The 14,830-nt window shown below is 48.2% G+C and overlaps 1 protein-coding gene, 1 long non-coding RNA gene and 1 pseudogene across 3 annotated transcripts; 1 reads left to right on the top strand and 2 right to left on the bottom strand.

Annotated features, from left to right (window-relative positions):
- Positions 1 to 1,028: 1,028 nt before the first annotated feature.
- Positions 1,029 to 2,270, bottom strand: LOC120642276. Its single transcript, XR_005662551.1, has 2 exons — positions 2,133 to 2,270; positions 1,029 to 1,623 (listed from the first exon to the last, which is right to left on the bottom strand). It is a non-coding gene; the product is annotated as an uncharacterized LOC120642276 (long non-coding RNA).
- On the top strand, positions 1,621 to 3,671 carry LOC120642253 (annotated as a pseudogene).
- Positions 3,672 to 3,709: 38 nt separating this feature from the next.
- LOC120642262 (RNA-binding protein 38-like) lies at positions 3,710 to 10,526 on the bottom strand. Of its 2 annotated transcripts, XR_005662550.1 has the most exons (7): positions 9,758 to 10,526; positions 9,490 to 9,613; positions 6,986 to 7,109; positions 5,158 to 5,191; positions 4,525 to 4,810; positions 4,261 to 4,494; positions 3,962 to 4,106 (listed from the first exon to the last, which is right to left on the bottom strand). XR_005662550.1 is itself a non-coding variant. In XM_039918724.1 (6 exons), exons 1-6 carry the CDS (start codon positions 10,031 to 10,033, stop codon positions 4,000 to 4,002), a joined length of 951 nt encoding a protein of 316 aa, XP_039774658.1. In that variant the 5' UTR covers positions 10,034 to 10,517; the 3' UTR covers positions 3,710 to 3,999. The 2 variants fall into 2 exon arrangements, 1 of the variants encoding a protein (XP_039774658.1); XM_039918724.1 differs by lacking the exon at positions 4,261 to 4,494 and having other exon boundaries at positions 3,710 to 4,106; positions 9,758 to 10,517.
- Between the last annotated feature and the right edge of the window lie 4,304 nt (positions 10,527 to 14,830).

Here is a 14,830-nt window from a genome sequence, read left to right as displayed (position 1 = left end):
ACGATAATGTTATATGTGCAGAGGTCTAAAGGACGTGGAGTGTCGCTCAATACATGTAGCTGAAGCCTATGTGGTGCTAGCCTTGTTTTTCAAGTGCCTTGAAATGAGTATTGGGCGCCTAGTTCTCTAGACAGACAACACATATATCCATGGCTCTATCATTGGGTCATACATAGTGAATCAAGGCAACGATGAGGAGTGTTGAAAATATGAGAAGCTTCTAGAAGATTAGAGAGTATGCATGAACTATGGTTGCCATGTTTCATGGTAAAATGTGAAATACTCTAAAACTAGATATTTGTATGGTTAGATTAGCATATGGAAAATTCTAGAATTGGATAGTTTGTAGAAAGTGTGTAGAAAATGGACACATGGCAAAACCATTGGTGTCCTATAAATAGGGGTGCTCTGCTCACTCTTGATATACCATGGCACAAGAGGTCTCAAGTAGGAGATGACAAGATTGTCATATAAGATATGAGCCAATAGAAATGTTTTCAATGAGCTTATAATTTTCTCAATTTTAGCAAATTGGCTGTCTATATTTTACTTTTAGCAGTATGCTTCTAGGTGCCAGTGGCATTGTTTATATAAAATATAAGCTATTTAATATTTAACTAAAGTTTCTTCATTAATATAGTTTTTTTACCTATCCTTTTGCAACAGTAAAACATCTTACTCTGCCACAACTAGGCGTAGATCTGACTGTTATGTGAGTCTTGCTAATTAGCGCGCGCTCACTAGAAGAGAAACCAACAATCGGTTTCCGACAGCTTTACACTTTTATTTTTCGAAAATAAAATATTTTCTTTCCACACGCTCATGCTAGCAACACCTTCTTTACTCTCACAATTGCTTCCATTCGCTCACGTGCTCGCGCGGCCCGCGAGGTCCCAACAATGATCAGCGTGCTCATCTGCCGCCAAACCTATGATATACTAGTAGTAACTAGGAGTAGTAGTACGCAAGAAGAAATAATAAAATAAGAAATATATACATAATTATATATAAAACACTTATGGAAAATGAGCAAAACTTATTAATAAAAGGAAAGATTATAAATATAATTTTTCCTATACAAAATTTATATGCATAACTCATGCGAAAGAAACAATAAGAGCTATAAAAGTAAAGGATAAGTTATGCAAATAATCTATACACTAGGTTCATGTCCGTGCGTTGCTATGGGCGATAAAAAATAATTTCATAATAATAAATATAGCACAAGAAACATATAATATTTTGATCTTTATTAATATCCACACACAATCATATACATACATAATATGTTATAGTTTTCAAATTTGGTGGATTCAACTACATCAGGATATCCAATGCCACATAACTCACTTTCAAATATTTTTTTCCATGTGATGCGGTTAATATATTTCTAAACACTTAGAGGAATATTTTCCGATATGCATTTCCAGCAAACGTCAAAACATTGATCACAAACTTCTGCCTCGGTGCTCGGCCATCCTGTATTCCCATGTCAGTTCGTTGCTAATGGTGAACCCAAATTCCCTCCGAAAGCAACAATTTTCATCATATGAAATATAGCAACTGAGGAATACAAATCAGCTCCATAAGCATCAATCTTTAAGTATATATGTTCTCCCAATGCTAGCATCAGAAAAGCATAAATTAAAACAGGCATGTTCTGTAATCCTTGTTCACTACAATAAGGTAAATGAAGACTTCATTGCCAAATAGAGTATCAGAAAACCTAGTCTAATATATAGAGAATAAATTTTTCATTTTATCATGTACAAATAAATGTCCACATGCTAAGATTATATTATATGAACAAACATTACAAAAATTTGAACACGGTTTGAATTATTTATTACATGAAAGCACTGCTTTCTTACAATGAGTAAATTCACTTGAGAACTTTGCAAATTCAGAAATTATGTAAAAAGAAACAGAAACGACATCGCTATTTTGGAGAATACCACAAGAATCTCGACTGCTCCAAACTTACATAATGTGGTCTAGCAATTTGAAAGTGTTTAGCAACGTGACAAATGCTGAACTCAACTAATAAAAATTTCCAGTGTCATGTTAGTCTCCAACAGCCAGATGTTTTAGCATGATTCATCATTTAAAAGGAGCAATGCTATATGACTCACCTTGGCCTATTAAATGGAGAAGGGAAGGAATGCCTTGGCAACCTGATCATCCATCAGACCAAATCGAGAAGAAGGTAAACCCAAAATTTTTTGGTACAAAATATACCTGAAGATGATATTACAAGGTTCTCTAAACACCAAGTGAAGATTATGCCATTCTAGCATGTGTCCTGTTAATTTTAGATAACATGTTAAAAGAAAAATAACTATCATATGATATCCAAAAATAACTGCGAAGGCCATAAAAAAAAAGCAAATGCTTCAGTTCATGGAGCTCATGGACAGAGGCTACGTGCCACTCAAAGGTAATTAAAGGAAGGCCATGTATATATGAGCAGGTTTGTTCATTCATTCCCTCATGCATGATTTGGCACCTGCCTCGCATGTGTGTGCATGCTCGCACCTCGCAGATGAGAGCTACCTGACCAACGGGTACCTGGACACGGTGCTCGACTGGGTGCCCGGGATGCCGGGCATCCGGCTGCGGGACTTCCCCAGCTTCATCCGCACCACGGACCCGGACGACTTATGGTCCACTTCGACGGCGGCGAGGCCCAGAACGCGCGCCACGCGCAGGGGATCATCGTCAAGACGTTCGACGAGCTGGAGCAGGACGTCGTCGACGCGCTGCGCCGCATCTTCCCGCGCGTGTACACCGTCGGCCCGCTCGTCACGCCCGTCAAGACCTTGGCCCGCCCCGATGCGGCCGCGATCGGCGGCAACCTCTGGAAGGAGGACACGAGCTGCCTCCCGTGGCTGGACGCCCGGAGGCCCGGCTCCGTCGTGTACGTCAACTTCGGCAGCATCACGGTCATGACGCCGGCCCAGCTCGCCGAGTTCGCCTGGGGTTTGGCGAGCTGCGGCCGGCCGTTCCTGTGGGTCATCCGGCCGGACCTCGTCGCCGGCGAGAAGGCTGTGCTGCCGGAGGAGTTCTTCGCCGAGACCAAAGAGAGAGGGCTCTTCCTGAGCTGGTGCCCGCAGGAAGAGGCCCTGTCGCATCCGTCCACCGGGCTGTTCCTGACGCACTCCGGCTGGAACTCGACGCTCGAGAGCATATGCGCCGGCGTGCCGATGATCTGCTGGCCCTTCTTCGCCGAGCAGACGACCAACTGCCGATACGCCTGCGCCAAGTGGGACATTGGGCTGGAGATTGACAGCAATGCCACAAGGGAGGAGGTGGCGCGACTCATCAAGGAAGCCATGGATGGCGAGAAAGGCAAAGACATGAAAGCGAAAGCAACAATGTGGAAGAACAAGGCCGTGGCGGCAACGGAGGAAGGCGGGACCTCCAAAGTTAACATTGACCGTTTGGTCGGGTTCCTGCTCGAAGGAAGTGTTTCTACAACTGCAAGCTGATTATCTAAACTGTTGTAATATACTCCACAATGTTATTAGTCGGCATATGGATATTGTTCGTTTCAGATTGGATGTGCATGTTTGCTTGTCAGTATTTTCAGGTAGGCCTGTAGCTTCACATGTCATACTACAGAACGAATTGTGAATCATTATGTTCTTCTATGAACAAATAGAGCAGTAGAATTCTGTGTCTGCCTCACGGTCAAAGGATTGCAAGTTAGTTCCTCACGAACTATGCATATTTCATGACTAATTGCACGGCAGTACTTCGGACAGTAACATGCTACTGGAACTTATTCTGGCGAATTTCTGAATTTTGAACTTTAAATTCAGTTGGCCATACAATGGATTCAGCGAAGAAATGCATTGCAAGAATTCGAAAAGAATCAGAAACAATGAAAGAACAAATCTTTGGATGCTTTTTCAGTCAAGATGTATCATGGACTCTGTCAGGCCACCAATAGTCTGCAGCAGTTTGACATCAGATCGTTTTGCCAGGATTTTCAGCAAGTCAGTTTGATGTGTTTGGATCTGAATTTGACGTTTGAGGCCCTGAAGCTTCCTGGTTGTTTGTGCTTGTAGCTGCATCAGAAGAGGTTGGCGGAGCTGGTTGAGACCCTGTAGGATATGCGAGTAGTAAGATATCAGTTTCGCTGGAAAAAAGTGATGATGTGTAAGTTTTTTCTTTGGTGCAGTAACTTAGGTTGATGCATCCAATTGTAAAAAACTGGCATATAATTTTCTGATGCTAAGATTTCATAGTAACCGATACCTTTCGAGTGTTGAATATGTGGACGGTTTAGAATTATTAAACTAGAATGACTTTGTCCTCTGCGTTTCAGCACCAAAGCTAACTGACAAAACAAAATTGTCAAAAGCTGGCATATAATTTTCTGATGCTAAGATTTCATAGTAACCGATACCTTTCAGAGTGTTGAATATGTGGACGGTTTAGAATTATTAAACTAGAATGACTTTGTCCTCTGCGTTTCAGCACCAAAGCTAACTGACAAAACAAAGAATGGGAGTTGCATACCGGATGCATTATCAGATTCCCTTGATACTGCATGAGGAGGAAGCTGGAGTCTGAAATTAGGCGGAAGTGAAGGCCCTGGTGGGAAAGAACCCTCCATCTGTGCTGTTGTCTGCTGAATGAATGGTGGCCGTGCAGCAGGTTGCTGCATCGGCGAGAAGCTAGTCCTTGGACTCGGGGCACCAGGCACGTACCCCATCCCCATGTATTGGTAGGGTGGTCCTGAAGGAGAGGTTGAACCATACATCTGCAGATAGTACTGCTGCACCACTTGAGGATTGTACAATGCCTGCTTATCAGTTTTCAGTTAGAGAGCCAGGTTGTGCTAGTGCTTGATTCTGCTACAAAATATAGCATGAAGTCTAATAGTAAACAAAGGCATTATCATGCAACCAACGCCAAGTTTCATTACAGAAAATTGTTGGTACTCAAAGGAGGAGGAAATTTCAAAATGCCGAATTCATAGTTTCTGACAACGGGCGGTAACAGTGCAGTTTATCCTATTTTTTATAGGGTACTATTGCCAGTTATTGAAGATGTATGTAACAAGGAACAACTAGCATGCATGTGACGGGAGTAAAAACAACAGAAATGACATCGAAGGAGAGGAAATGCAATGGTGGTTGGATTGCTTGCCTGTTGGTATGGATAATCAGGTGGGTACCAGTACCTGCAAAAGTTTGCAGAACATCTTCAGTGCGTTATAAAAGATGGATAGTGATTGAGCTGAGCCTGAGGCCCATCATTGTCTCTCACTCCCAGAGACATATGTACCAACCATCATGGCTGTAAAGCCCAAAATTATCTCAGGCACTATTATATGTCGAGCTAAAATAAGGAGCACATCATACAGTCACTCCCCCCCCCCCCCCCCCCCCCCCGCTTTCCGGTCCTTGCATCGTACTAGTAGAGTACTTCGTTTAATAGTTCATTTGGAAAAGTTGCTTGCTGTTCAATGCTTGCAACAACCTAAAAACATCTAACCAGCTAGCAGCATCGAAGAATACTAATCTTACAAACAAAAAAAATGCCAGGTAGGGGGCCTCTAAAATAAACATAAAATTAGAAAAATATCACCCTTGCAAATCCCAAGGCTACTAGTATAGTAACTTGCATAAGAGCAAAGACAGAATCTATGAAGTATGAAAATGGTCATGAAATCCTACTGCCAATGGATTGGTACGGAGGAGCACAGATTTGCAAATATCAGTGAAGCCAAGCGGAGGCAAGAGATGAATGCAGGCATTTAACTCGCAGCAAACCAACAAAGTGAAGAGAGTGTTTGCAGGGCGGGCAACAGCAGCCCATGGTGGCCTGCTGTCTGGCGTCTGGGGTAGAGAAAGAAAAAGAGGAGAGGCGCGCGGGACGGGACCACCAGCGTTGAATGCCCATGCTCCAGCTGCTGTATCCCTCCCATCGGCCCAAATTTAATGGGCCTATCCCAGGGCCCAGCAGAAGAGGAGGCATGGGGACACGTGGGCCCATCTGCGCCGCTTGGCAACTGAACCCACCTGTCCAGTTGAGGAAACGATAACTGAAAGCCGCGCTCCGAAAGGAACATGATCCCCCGATTCCGTGAAAGTGAAACGCACGCAGCAGTCAGGTACCCAGCTCGGTAAATGGAACATCAAAACACAGACCAACGACTTTCCGCTGTTCTCCTCCCACAAAAGAGCAGCTCAAATGGCTTGCTTTACCATCACAACTCCTCATCTATTTGCCTCCAAAGGTCAGTTCAGCATGCAAAGTCTCTGAACCGAAACCCTCTGCCTAGAACACCAAAGTTCCTATTTTCAAAAAGAACACCAAAGTTCATGCCGTGAAACTGCACGGCTCTTAGAAATTCCAAACCTCCCCAAAGGCAGCCACTACTGCGACATGGGCCATGTTTGGATGGTGGGGTAAAGGAGTAAAAGGGGTAAATTTGCCTTCCATTTACCCCTAAAAATCCAAACATGTAGGGTAAATGTGTCTCTTTACCCATTTGCCCCCTCTTTACCCCTTAGAGGGTGTCAAATTAGGGTAAAATTGGGTACATGAGAGACATTGATTGCTATTTTCAACTACTTTTATCCTCATTTTACCCCTAAATCCAAACATCACATGGGGTAAATTAGTTAGAGGCAAATGTGAGGTGTAAAACATTTACCTTTGGGTAAATCTTTACCCCTAAAATCCAAACAGGGCCATGGACTTGTCACGACCTAACAGTAACGCCGGGCTTCTCCGGATCAGAACAAGAAGCGAGAAGGAGAGCACAATGACAGGGCACTGAAATGGACATGTGCCGCCGCTGTCAATTGATAAATTCAGAGTTGCAGCGTGCTCGGATCCCACGATGACGGTGATGCTCGTATCACCCGCGCATCATCGCGAGCTGAGCAGAGAGCGCTCAGCTGAGCCGTGCAGCGATTTTTCAAGGCAGGACAGCTGAAACGTTATGGGCGGCGACAGGGGCACTCACCCGTACTGGGGGTGGTAGAACACCGGGGCGGGGCCGTGCGGCGGGGCCATCTGCGACGGCAACCTGTAGGGCGCGACAAGCGGCGGCTGATCCTGCGCGGGGGTCCCGCGGCCTCCTCCTCTACCTGCAGAGAAACGGCGGCGGCAATGGCACGTTAAACATCACAGGCTGCAGAGGAAACAAATGAGCACCAAAATAAATAATACACCGGGCAGTACAGCGCAGAGCAGAGCAGGGCAGCAGGCGTATGCACGTGTACACAGGGGGAGCATTGCTTGCGACTTGCGGGAACAGTTGCGTGGCCTGTGCGAGGGAGGTCTCACCATGTGCACCTGCGCTGGGCTGGGGTTTGACTGACTAGCCAGACGGGCTCTGGTTTTCTTTCAGGGAATGATGGCTTAGCAAACCAATTAGCCTTTGTTCTGGGAGAAAAGATGGCATTGCTTCAAAAATAATGGATCAATTCTGTATCTGAAGATCTGTATTTGTTCTGGGAATAATAGAAGAGGTTTCTTTAAGTGAACATTGCGTATATTAGCACAGTGCCGAATGGTTCTGCGCTGTCTGTCCTAGCTAGCCAGCACTTGAACCAACTCCAATCTGGTGCTGCATTATTGTGTTTGTGCTGTAATGCACCGAACAATTTTGCAGAAATAGTATGAAGGTTGCTCTATTGCGAAAAGGGGAAAAACAAAAAGACTACACCATTATACAATATACAGCTTATTTGAAATCTGCCATAACAATTGTATCACATCGTAAAGGGAAACAAAGATGAAAACACTGCGGTTTGAAAATCCTAGCTAGATGATGCGGCATATATTGAGAGGCTCCTATTGGTATGAAGGAGAATGCAAGGAAAGCAAATCTACTCTAAGAAACAGATCGGATGAGAGGACGAGAAGCAAAAGCTGCATCTCAACCCAACCCTTTCCACGCACAGAATCAATGCAAGCATCTATTCCTCCAGTGGTTGACACTCAACTGGGTCAAAGTCTGGGAGACTACAGGAAAGGCCAGTACTAGTAGTAGTATATGCTGCCGAACATTTTGCAAAGCCATGCACCGGTCTTCACCGGAAAAGAGAGGCGGCTGGATTCCCGATTCTCCAGCGATAATCTCCAACCCTTTACACCTCACTTTCGCTGGGACGACGCAGAACACCAGCAGCTGCGTGCTGGCGGTCAATGCAACTTGGCCTTTCTGTGCAGGCAGAGGAGGAAAAATAGTACCAGCCCCACCCCCACTCGGCGTCCCATAAACGCTGCCACTCTGCCAAAATGCTACCGGTATCGATCTTGCACACGATGCAGCTAGCAATTCACCCAAATGCCTAGACCAAGCTAGGGTCTCTTTGGAACAAAGAATTGGAGGTGATAAAAAATCCCCAAGCAGAGTGGAGTAGCACTCAGATTTCAATCAAACAATTTCAAGTCTGACTAAATTTATATAAAAGTTACTAATATGTATATTTCAAATACATTTTGTATGAGAGTATATTACATGATTGATCTAATCATACCTATTTTGTAATAAATATTAATATTATTTTTTATAAATTTAGTTAAATTTAAAATCACTCAACTCCTCGGAAAATAAATGTTGCTATTTTTGCATAAATGTAGTCAACCTTAAAATTATTTGACTCATAGAATAAAGGCCCGTTTAGTTTCCAAAAATTTTCTTGTGCTACAGTAACTTCGAACATTTAACCACTAATTAGAAGTGTTAAATGTGGATAACTGACAAAACCCATTCCACATCCCCCGGGCAAAATCGCGAGACGAATCTAAAGAACCTAATTATGCAATGATTAGATAATGTCGTGCTACAGTAACCACTCTCTAATGACAGATTAATTAAGCTTAATAGATTCGTCTCGCGATTTCCCGTCCATCCGTGTAATTAGATTTACAATTAGATCATGTTTAGCCCTCCTAATCTTCGGTTGAAAATTGCTACAGTAACGTTCCCCAAAAAATTTTGGGAACTAAACGCGCCCAAAAGCTGCTGCATTCTTTTAGGATGGACTATGGAGGGAGTAGACCAGGTAGCGTGCATGGGTGCAGCCACTGCAAGGCCAGCCTGGGAGGCCAGGGCAAACAAGCACAGCCATGAGATGGTATGGGAGATGAGACCATGACGACTTGGGCCATGGTTGATTAGTGCCCTGCTGCCTTCCCCGGCGCAATGCGGATATTGTAGTGGCCGTCCTGGCTCCCGTGTGCTGGCGCCCCGTGTTTCACCAGCTGGGGGCTGGGCTGCGCTGGGCCCCACCCATCTTCTGCCAATAATCTCCTTCCCCCAACCCCCAGGGGGGAGATTAGGAGGAACACGGTGCCCTAATCAAGCTTATCCGGCAAATCGATCGCGTACGGCCGCCGGCGCTAATGATGCCCCGGTTATTACTGCCATGCACATGCGCGTGCCTTGCGAGCGCAAGGGAAAAAGTAGAGGAGAAGAGAGGGGGAAAAAAAGAGGGTTTGGTTCCTCGGGTCGCTCACCTCTCGCCTGCGCGGGCCGCGGCGGGCCGAACGCCGCAATGTTGCAGTTGGCGCGCCGCCCGGCGATCACCGGGTTCGGGTTCTGCACCGCCCGCGCCGCCGAGTCCGGGTCCCGGAAGATCACCTGCGGAGAAAGAGAGCACACGGGACCGATCTGAGACCAAGCACGCATGCAGAGCGCACGCGGCGGCGCCCGATCGGTCGGGAAGCAAGATGGACGGACGGGGTGGGGGAGAAGCGCGAGCGGAGGGGGGCGCCGTCGACTTACGAAGCCGTAGCCCTTGGAGCGGCCGGTCTCGCGATCGGTGATGACGACGGCCTCGAGTATCTCGCCGTAGGCCTCGAAGTGCTGGCGCAGCCCCTCGGACGGCGTCTCCCACGCCAGGCCCCCCACGAACACCTTGGTCAGCGTCGTGTCGCCGAACCGCGACCGGTGGTGGTGGTACGGGCCGCCGGACCCGGACCCCCCGCCTGCGCCTCCGCCGCCGGGGGGCGCGTGGCCGGGGGACCCGCCGGCGCCGGAGGACGACGCGTGGGACGCCATCTTACGTTGACGCTGCACGCTCGCTCGCAAGTATCTACAGCCGTCCGCGTCTCGCGTCTCCTCCCCTCGGCTCGCTCTCGACTACTACTAGCCCCCCTGATCGATCTTGTTCTGGGTCCTCGGGGGGCGAAGGAAAGGCCGGGAGAGGAAACTAAACCTACACGGACTCTGCTAGTGGTTTCGGCCGGGCCGGATTGCTTCCCCGAGAGACCTGACCTCCTGCGCCTGCTCCCTCCCCTTTGGCTCCCTGCTATACCTCTCCCCTTCCATAACCTCCCGGCCTCTCTACCTCAGGAGAGAGCAGCAAGAGCGAAGGATTATGTTAAGAAGAGGAAGGAGGGGAGGGGGGAGAGGGGAGGGATGGCAAGCAAGGCCGCCAGCCAGCCCAGCCGAGGAGGGGAGCGAGGGGGGCCGTGGCTGCGCGCTGCGCTGGAAGAGAGGGTTCGGGCGTGGGATGACAGCTGCATGACCCTTTCTAGTCTCGTACTCTCGTTTCCAAGGGACTATAAGGCACCTGCAGCCCGCCAGCCTCCTTGTTCTCCATGCCATTTCTTTATGATCCTTCTCCCCTTCTCGCACAGTCGCACCGCGCCCGGGCGATGTGCCTGCTGCCGCCACCTTCCCCCACTTGGGTGGGCGGGCGGGGGGGAAGGCGTCCCCCCCTGTCGCTGTCGCGCGCCTCGGGCGACCACCCCGAGCCCAGGGCCAACGCCGCGCGGGAACGTAACCAACGGCGACGCCGTGGCATCGGCAGGCAGGGGCCGCCGCGCTGGAGCCGTCGCCGAGCTGGTGGCGTCGGCGGCTGGACAAGCTAACGTTGAGCCTAGCCTAGCCGCTAGTAGGTGCGCCTAGTTGGCATGGTTGTTTGCTACTACTAGTCGCGGAGTTGCTTCCTTGCCCGCATCGGCCACCCGGGCGGGGCTCTGCCTTGCTTTGCTTTGCTTTGGGCATCGATGTGATCAGGTGTGGACCGGCGGACACACGCTACCGGCTACCCATCTAGCCAGAGCGAGACAGAGGATGGAACATGGAAGGAACGAGGTCGTCTCCACTGCACAGCGTCACGCCGTCGCCATTATAGCTCGCTAATGACGTGATTAATCGAGGGAATTCCCGTTCGAGAGCGTTGCCGACTCCATGCTACGTAGTAGTAAACGGTTCTGTGAGGGAAAATGGTTGTTTTTTTTACGAAAAAACTCATTAAAGAACAGTGGAATCAGAATTAGCACGAGCAGCAGATTGCATGAAAGCGAGCAGGGTCAGTTTCTTTCGAGTTGACCATGATGGAGATGGTCTCTTTTTTTTTCCCATCGGTTTCGGCAGGGATGGGAAATAAATGCGGTTCTCCGTTATCCACAAGGTTGGGGTAGTGAGTCACCGGCCACGTCAGCATGGAAGCCCCGTGCTGGCCTAGAACGCACTCGAAATTTTTTAAGGGCGTGTTGGCCTTGACCTCTCGCTCGAGCTCTCGATCGGCTGTGGCGTGCAAGTTAGTGGCCTGCGGTCCGATCCGCCCGGCGTTGGTTCGGCGCCTTCTTTTGTCCTCTTAGCTCGGGACAAGTCTGTCAGGCTTCGGAGCCAAGTTCACTGAATTGTTATCTTCGGTAACTGACTGGATGTTTCCATGACAGTGCGAGCTTAGTTGCTTGCCACTATTGCATTGTACTCCTACGTACGCGGCATCCCCTGTTCCGGAGGCAACGGAGCTAGCGGCTGTTACTACCACCCAAAAGCCCTGAAACCGAAACGCGGAACCCTTGGGCCGCAGGCGATGCGGCCGGGAGCACCAGAACACGCAACTGGTAGACAGCGACGGGCCGGGCATGCACACGCCCCCGTCGACCTTTCCGCTGCTCTCACCAACCCGTCCTCTAACCGATCCAGACGGGTCGGGCTCGCAGAATACTCACTCCCACCATGGAGCCTCAACCTCGCACCGTCGCCAATTCCATCCATCCCCGCGCTGGGATGACATTGTTTAGTTTTAATCTCGATCCCTTTTCCCCTGCGCCGATCGATCGGCCATTAGCAACCGGGCGACCGAGGCAGAATGGCTAATCCGCCCGTCGCTGTCGGCCGTCAGAGGAAGGGTCCACTAAATCCCCCGGCGAGCGCCGGCATTGGCTGGCCGCCGGTCGATCGGTTTCTTTAACGGCAAGCAACGGGGAGCGAGGCGAGCGGCGCCGGTGCGGACAGGGACGACGCGAGCAAAAGCCCAAACGCGAGGGACGACAGGGCCGACCTGTGACGACGGAACCGCTAAAAGTGTAATGGCAGTCATTTGAACACATCAGTCACATTCGTTTAATGGCTTAATTTGGCGATTCTTTCTCAACCCACGCCTGATCGAAATAACACCGGTAGTCTCACGCGAAGGTGGACGCAGATGGTACAGGCACAACCCATATTTAAAAATATACAAGAGTGACATACGATAACAACAAAGAATTTTACAAACCGAGTTCGAAATACATAATATTATACGGGTGTATCTGACTTTTATACAAAGTTTGATAAATATGGAATCTACCCACTACAATTTATAAGAACGGAAATGAATTCCACACTCAGCCCACGAGTGTGCAATTCCAACACTCCAAGCTACGCGCCTGGGTCCTCGACGTTCCACCCCTCCGCATCCAATCCAACGAACTTGGCGCAACACGGACAGAAGTCAACGTGTCCGGGTCCTGAAAATATTTTTCCAACAAACCCTGAGTATACTAATACTCAACAAGGCTTACCCGACCCGTGGGTATAACTTAGCCCACATATATAGACATGCAAAGTATTTGGCTGGTGGTTATTTTGCAGAAAAAGCGACTAAAGTAATTCCTTACTTTCATTATTTTAGCTCCATATTATATTTAGGTAAATCATCTACTATTAGCACCTCTAAATCAATCATAACAATCATTGAGTGTTAATCTGAAAATAACATATCCATATATCATTCATATTCCATAGGATCTTGCTACGATGTGGTGCTGCGATCAAGGTGCTCATAACCGAGAGCGACCGACGGCGAATCGATCCGATTTAACCTTGCAAGGAGACCAAATCAACACGGCACGCATTTGCCCCGTCGGACTATACATGCCAACCATTCTCCTCCCCGATTCAAACTACAGAACCGTCCCACATACATATAGTCAGCCGGGCTCAACGAGAGACCACCAAAAATAAATACATACATCCTCATTTCTCCGCGACTACCCAACTCGCCCTAAGGGGTGGTGATGAAGTTATGTACTTTCGACGGGAGGCAGTAATAGGCTTACCGGTTTCGACTACCTCCTACTCCCGGCATGCGGTTAGTACAATTCAAGCTCAATCAGCAGGGCCAGACAAATGAACGGTCATTAACCGACACAGACGGTTCTACACTTTTCTCGTCCGGTCTCAAGTTCCATTCCTTCTCATTCTCAATTTCAATGACTCCACGTATGGGAATAGAATATATCCTATATCTCGCGAGTAACAGGAAATTACTCGACTTCTACCGAGTCCTATTTAGCATGGCAAAGCTATCGACCTACGCATGCTAGTATAAAACTCCTGGAACCTAGGAATTGTGCAACTAAGGTTTCATTCAACTCCTATAAACTCAATGCACATATACTTAATTAGATATATTGCATAATTTAAATTATGGGTTATGCACCGGGGCTTGCCTTCGGGCTGTTGCCCAGAGCTAGGGTCAACTGGGTCTTGGGCCGAGTCCTTGTGAACCTCCTGCTTGGCTTGCTCCGGCTGCTCCTGGGGCTCCGCAATCACCTCGTACACAACCTACTCTACGGTGGCTGCTACACGTATGCATATGATATGAGAAATGCAATTATGACTTGTAATGATAAATTAGTCATTGATTTAGTATAAGTACTAATAATCTACATAAAAATACACCCATACTAGTTGACAATATTTCCAGAGACCCGGAATATCCGGACCACTATCCGGAGTGTCCGGACCCCCAAGTCTGGAGTTTCCGGGCCTATACCCGGAGTTTCCCCCGGAGTATCCCAAACCCGGAGTATCCGGGATTATACCCGGAGTTTCTCCCGGAGTGTTCAAAACCTGGAGTATCCGGGCTTATACCCGGAGTCTCCGGACTTGACAGTATTTTCGCCCCCAAAAATTGAAATCTTGATTTTTGGCAAAACCACCTCACCAAATTTGAAACTCTCTTGAATCCTAGTTGAAGGATGCATATAGAGATGATTGACCAAAGGAAATCACCTAGAACATACTAAAACAACCAAATCAGCGAGCCCTAACTTCTAGTACCTTGAGCTAGTTCCTCTTGCAAGAATACTCGAAAACGATGTCGCCCCAAGGTGGAATACTTGTAGAAGATGATCCCCCACGCCGAGTGAAGCTCCCTTGGCATCGGAATTAAGTTGAAATGAAAGATTTCGGAATCTAAAGCTTAGGGGAGAGGGAGAGCTCGTGAGGGAGGTGAGGGAGAGAGGTAACGGGAGAGAGTGAGAGTGAGGGAGAGAGAGTGATATTTTCTATTTAAACGATTGTGGAGTCCAGATGACCAAATTATGAAAATAGAAACTCCACGCCCGGAGTATCCGCGTTAATGGCCGGAGTATCCGGGTGTTACACGACCCGCGTTGCGCCGAGCCGAGCCTCTTTGTTTGTTGGAGTGCACGACCCGTCGAAGGCCACCCGACGGATCATCAGCTGTATTGCTTTGCCTGCTCCGGTTCTCGGTTATGTGTGGCGAGTGAATCTTGTTAGCTGGTGGGTGGCTGGTCGATCGGGGGCGGCGAGCGAGTGTCGTGCGGG

This window comes from Panicum virgatum, chromosome 1K, assembly GCF_016808335.1.
Source record: "Panicum virgatum strain AP13 chromosome 1K, P.virgatum_v5, whole genome shotgun sequence".
Classification (NCBI taxonomy): Eukaryota; Viridiplantae; Streptophyta; class Magnoliopsida; order Poales; family Poaceae; genus Panicum; species Panicum virgatum.
The sequence above is the reverse complement of the archived record's forward strand: the minus strand, read 5'-3'. Positions and strand labels throughout refer to the sequence as shown.

Excerpts from the sequence above, each read along its gene's own strand:
- LOC120642262 (XM_039918724.1), bottom strand. The coding sequence starts at position 10,033 with ATGGCGTCCCACGCGTCGTCCTCCGGCGCCGGCGGGTCCCCCGGCCAC. Across the intron at positions 7,110-9,489 it reads GCGGCCCGCGCAGGCGAGAG|GTAGAGGAGGAGGCCGCGGG; the intron begins GTGAGCGACCCG and ends GTTTCTCTGCAG. Across the intron at positions 5,192-6,985 it reads TTCTACCACCCCCAGTACGG|GTACTGGTACCCACCTGATT; the intron begins GTGAGTGCCCCT and ends AAACTTTTGCAG.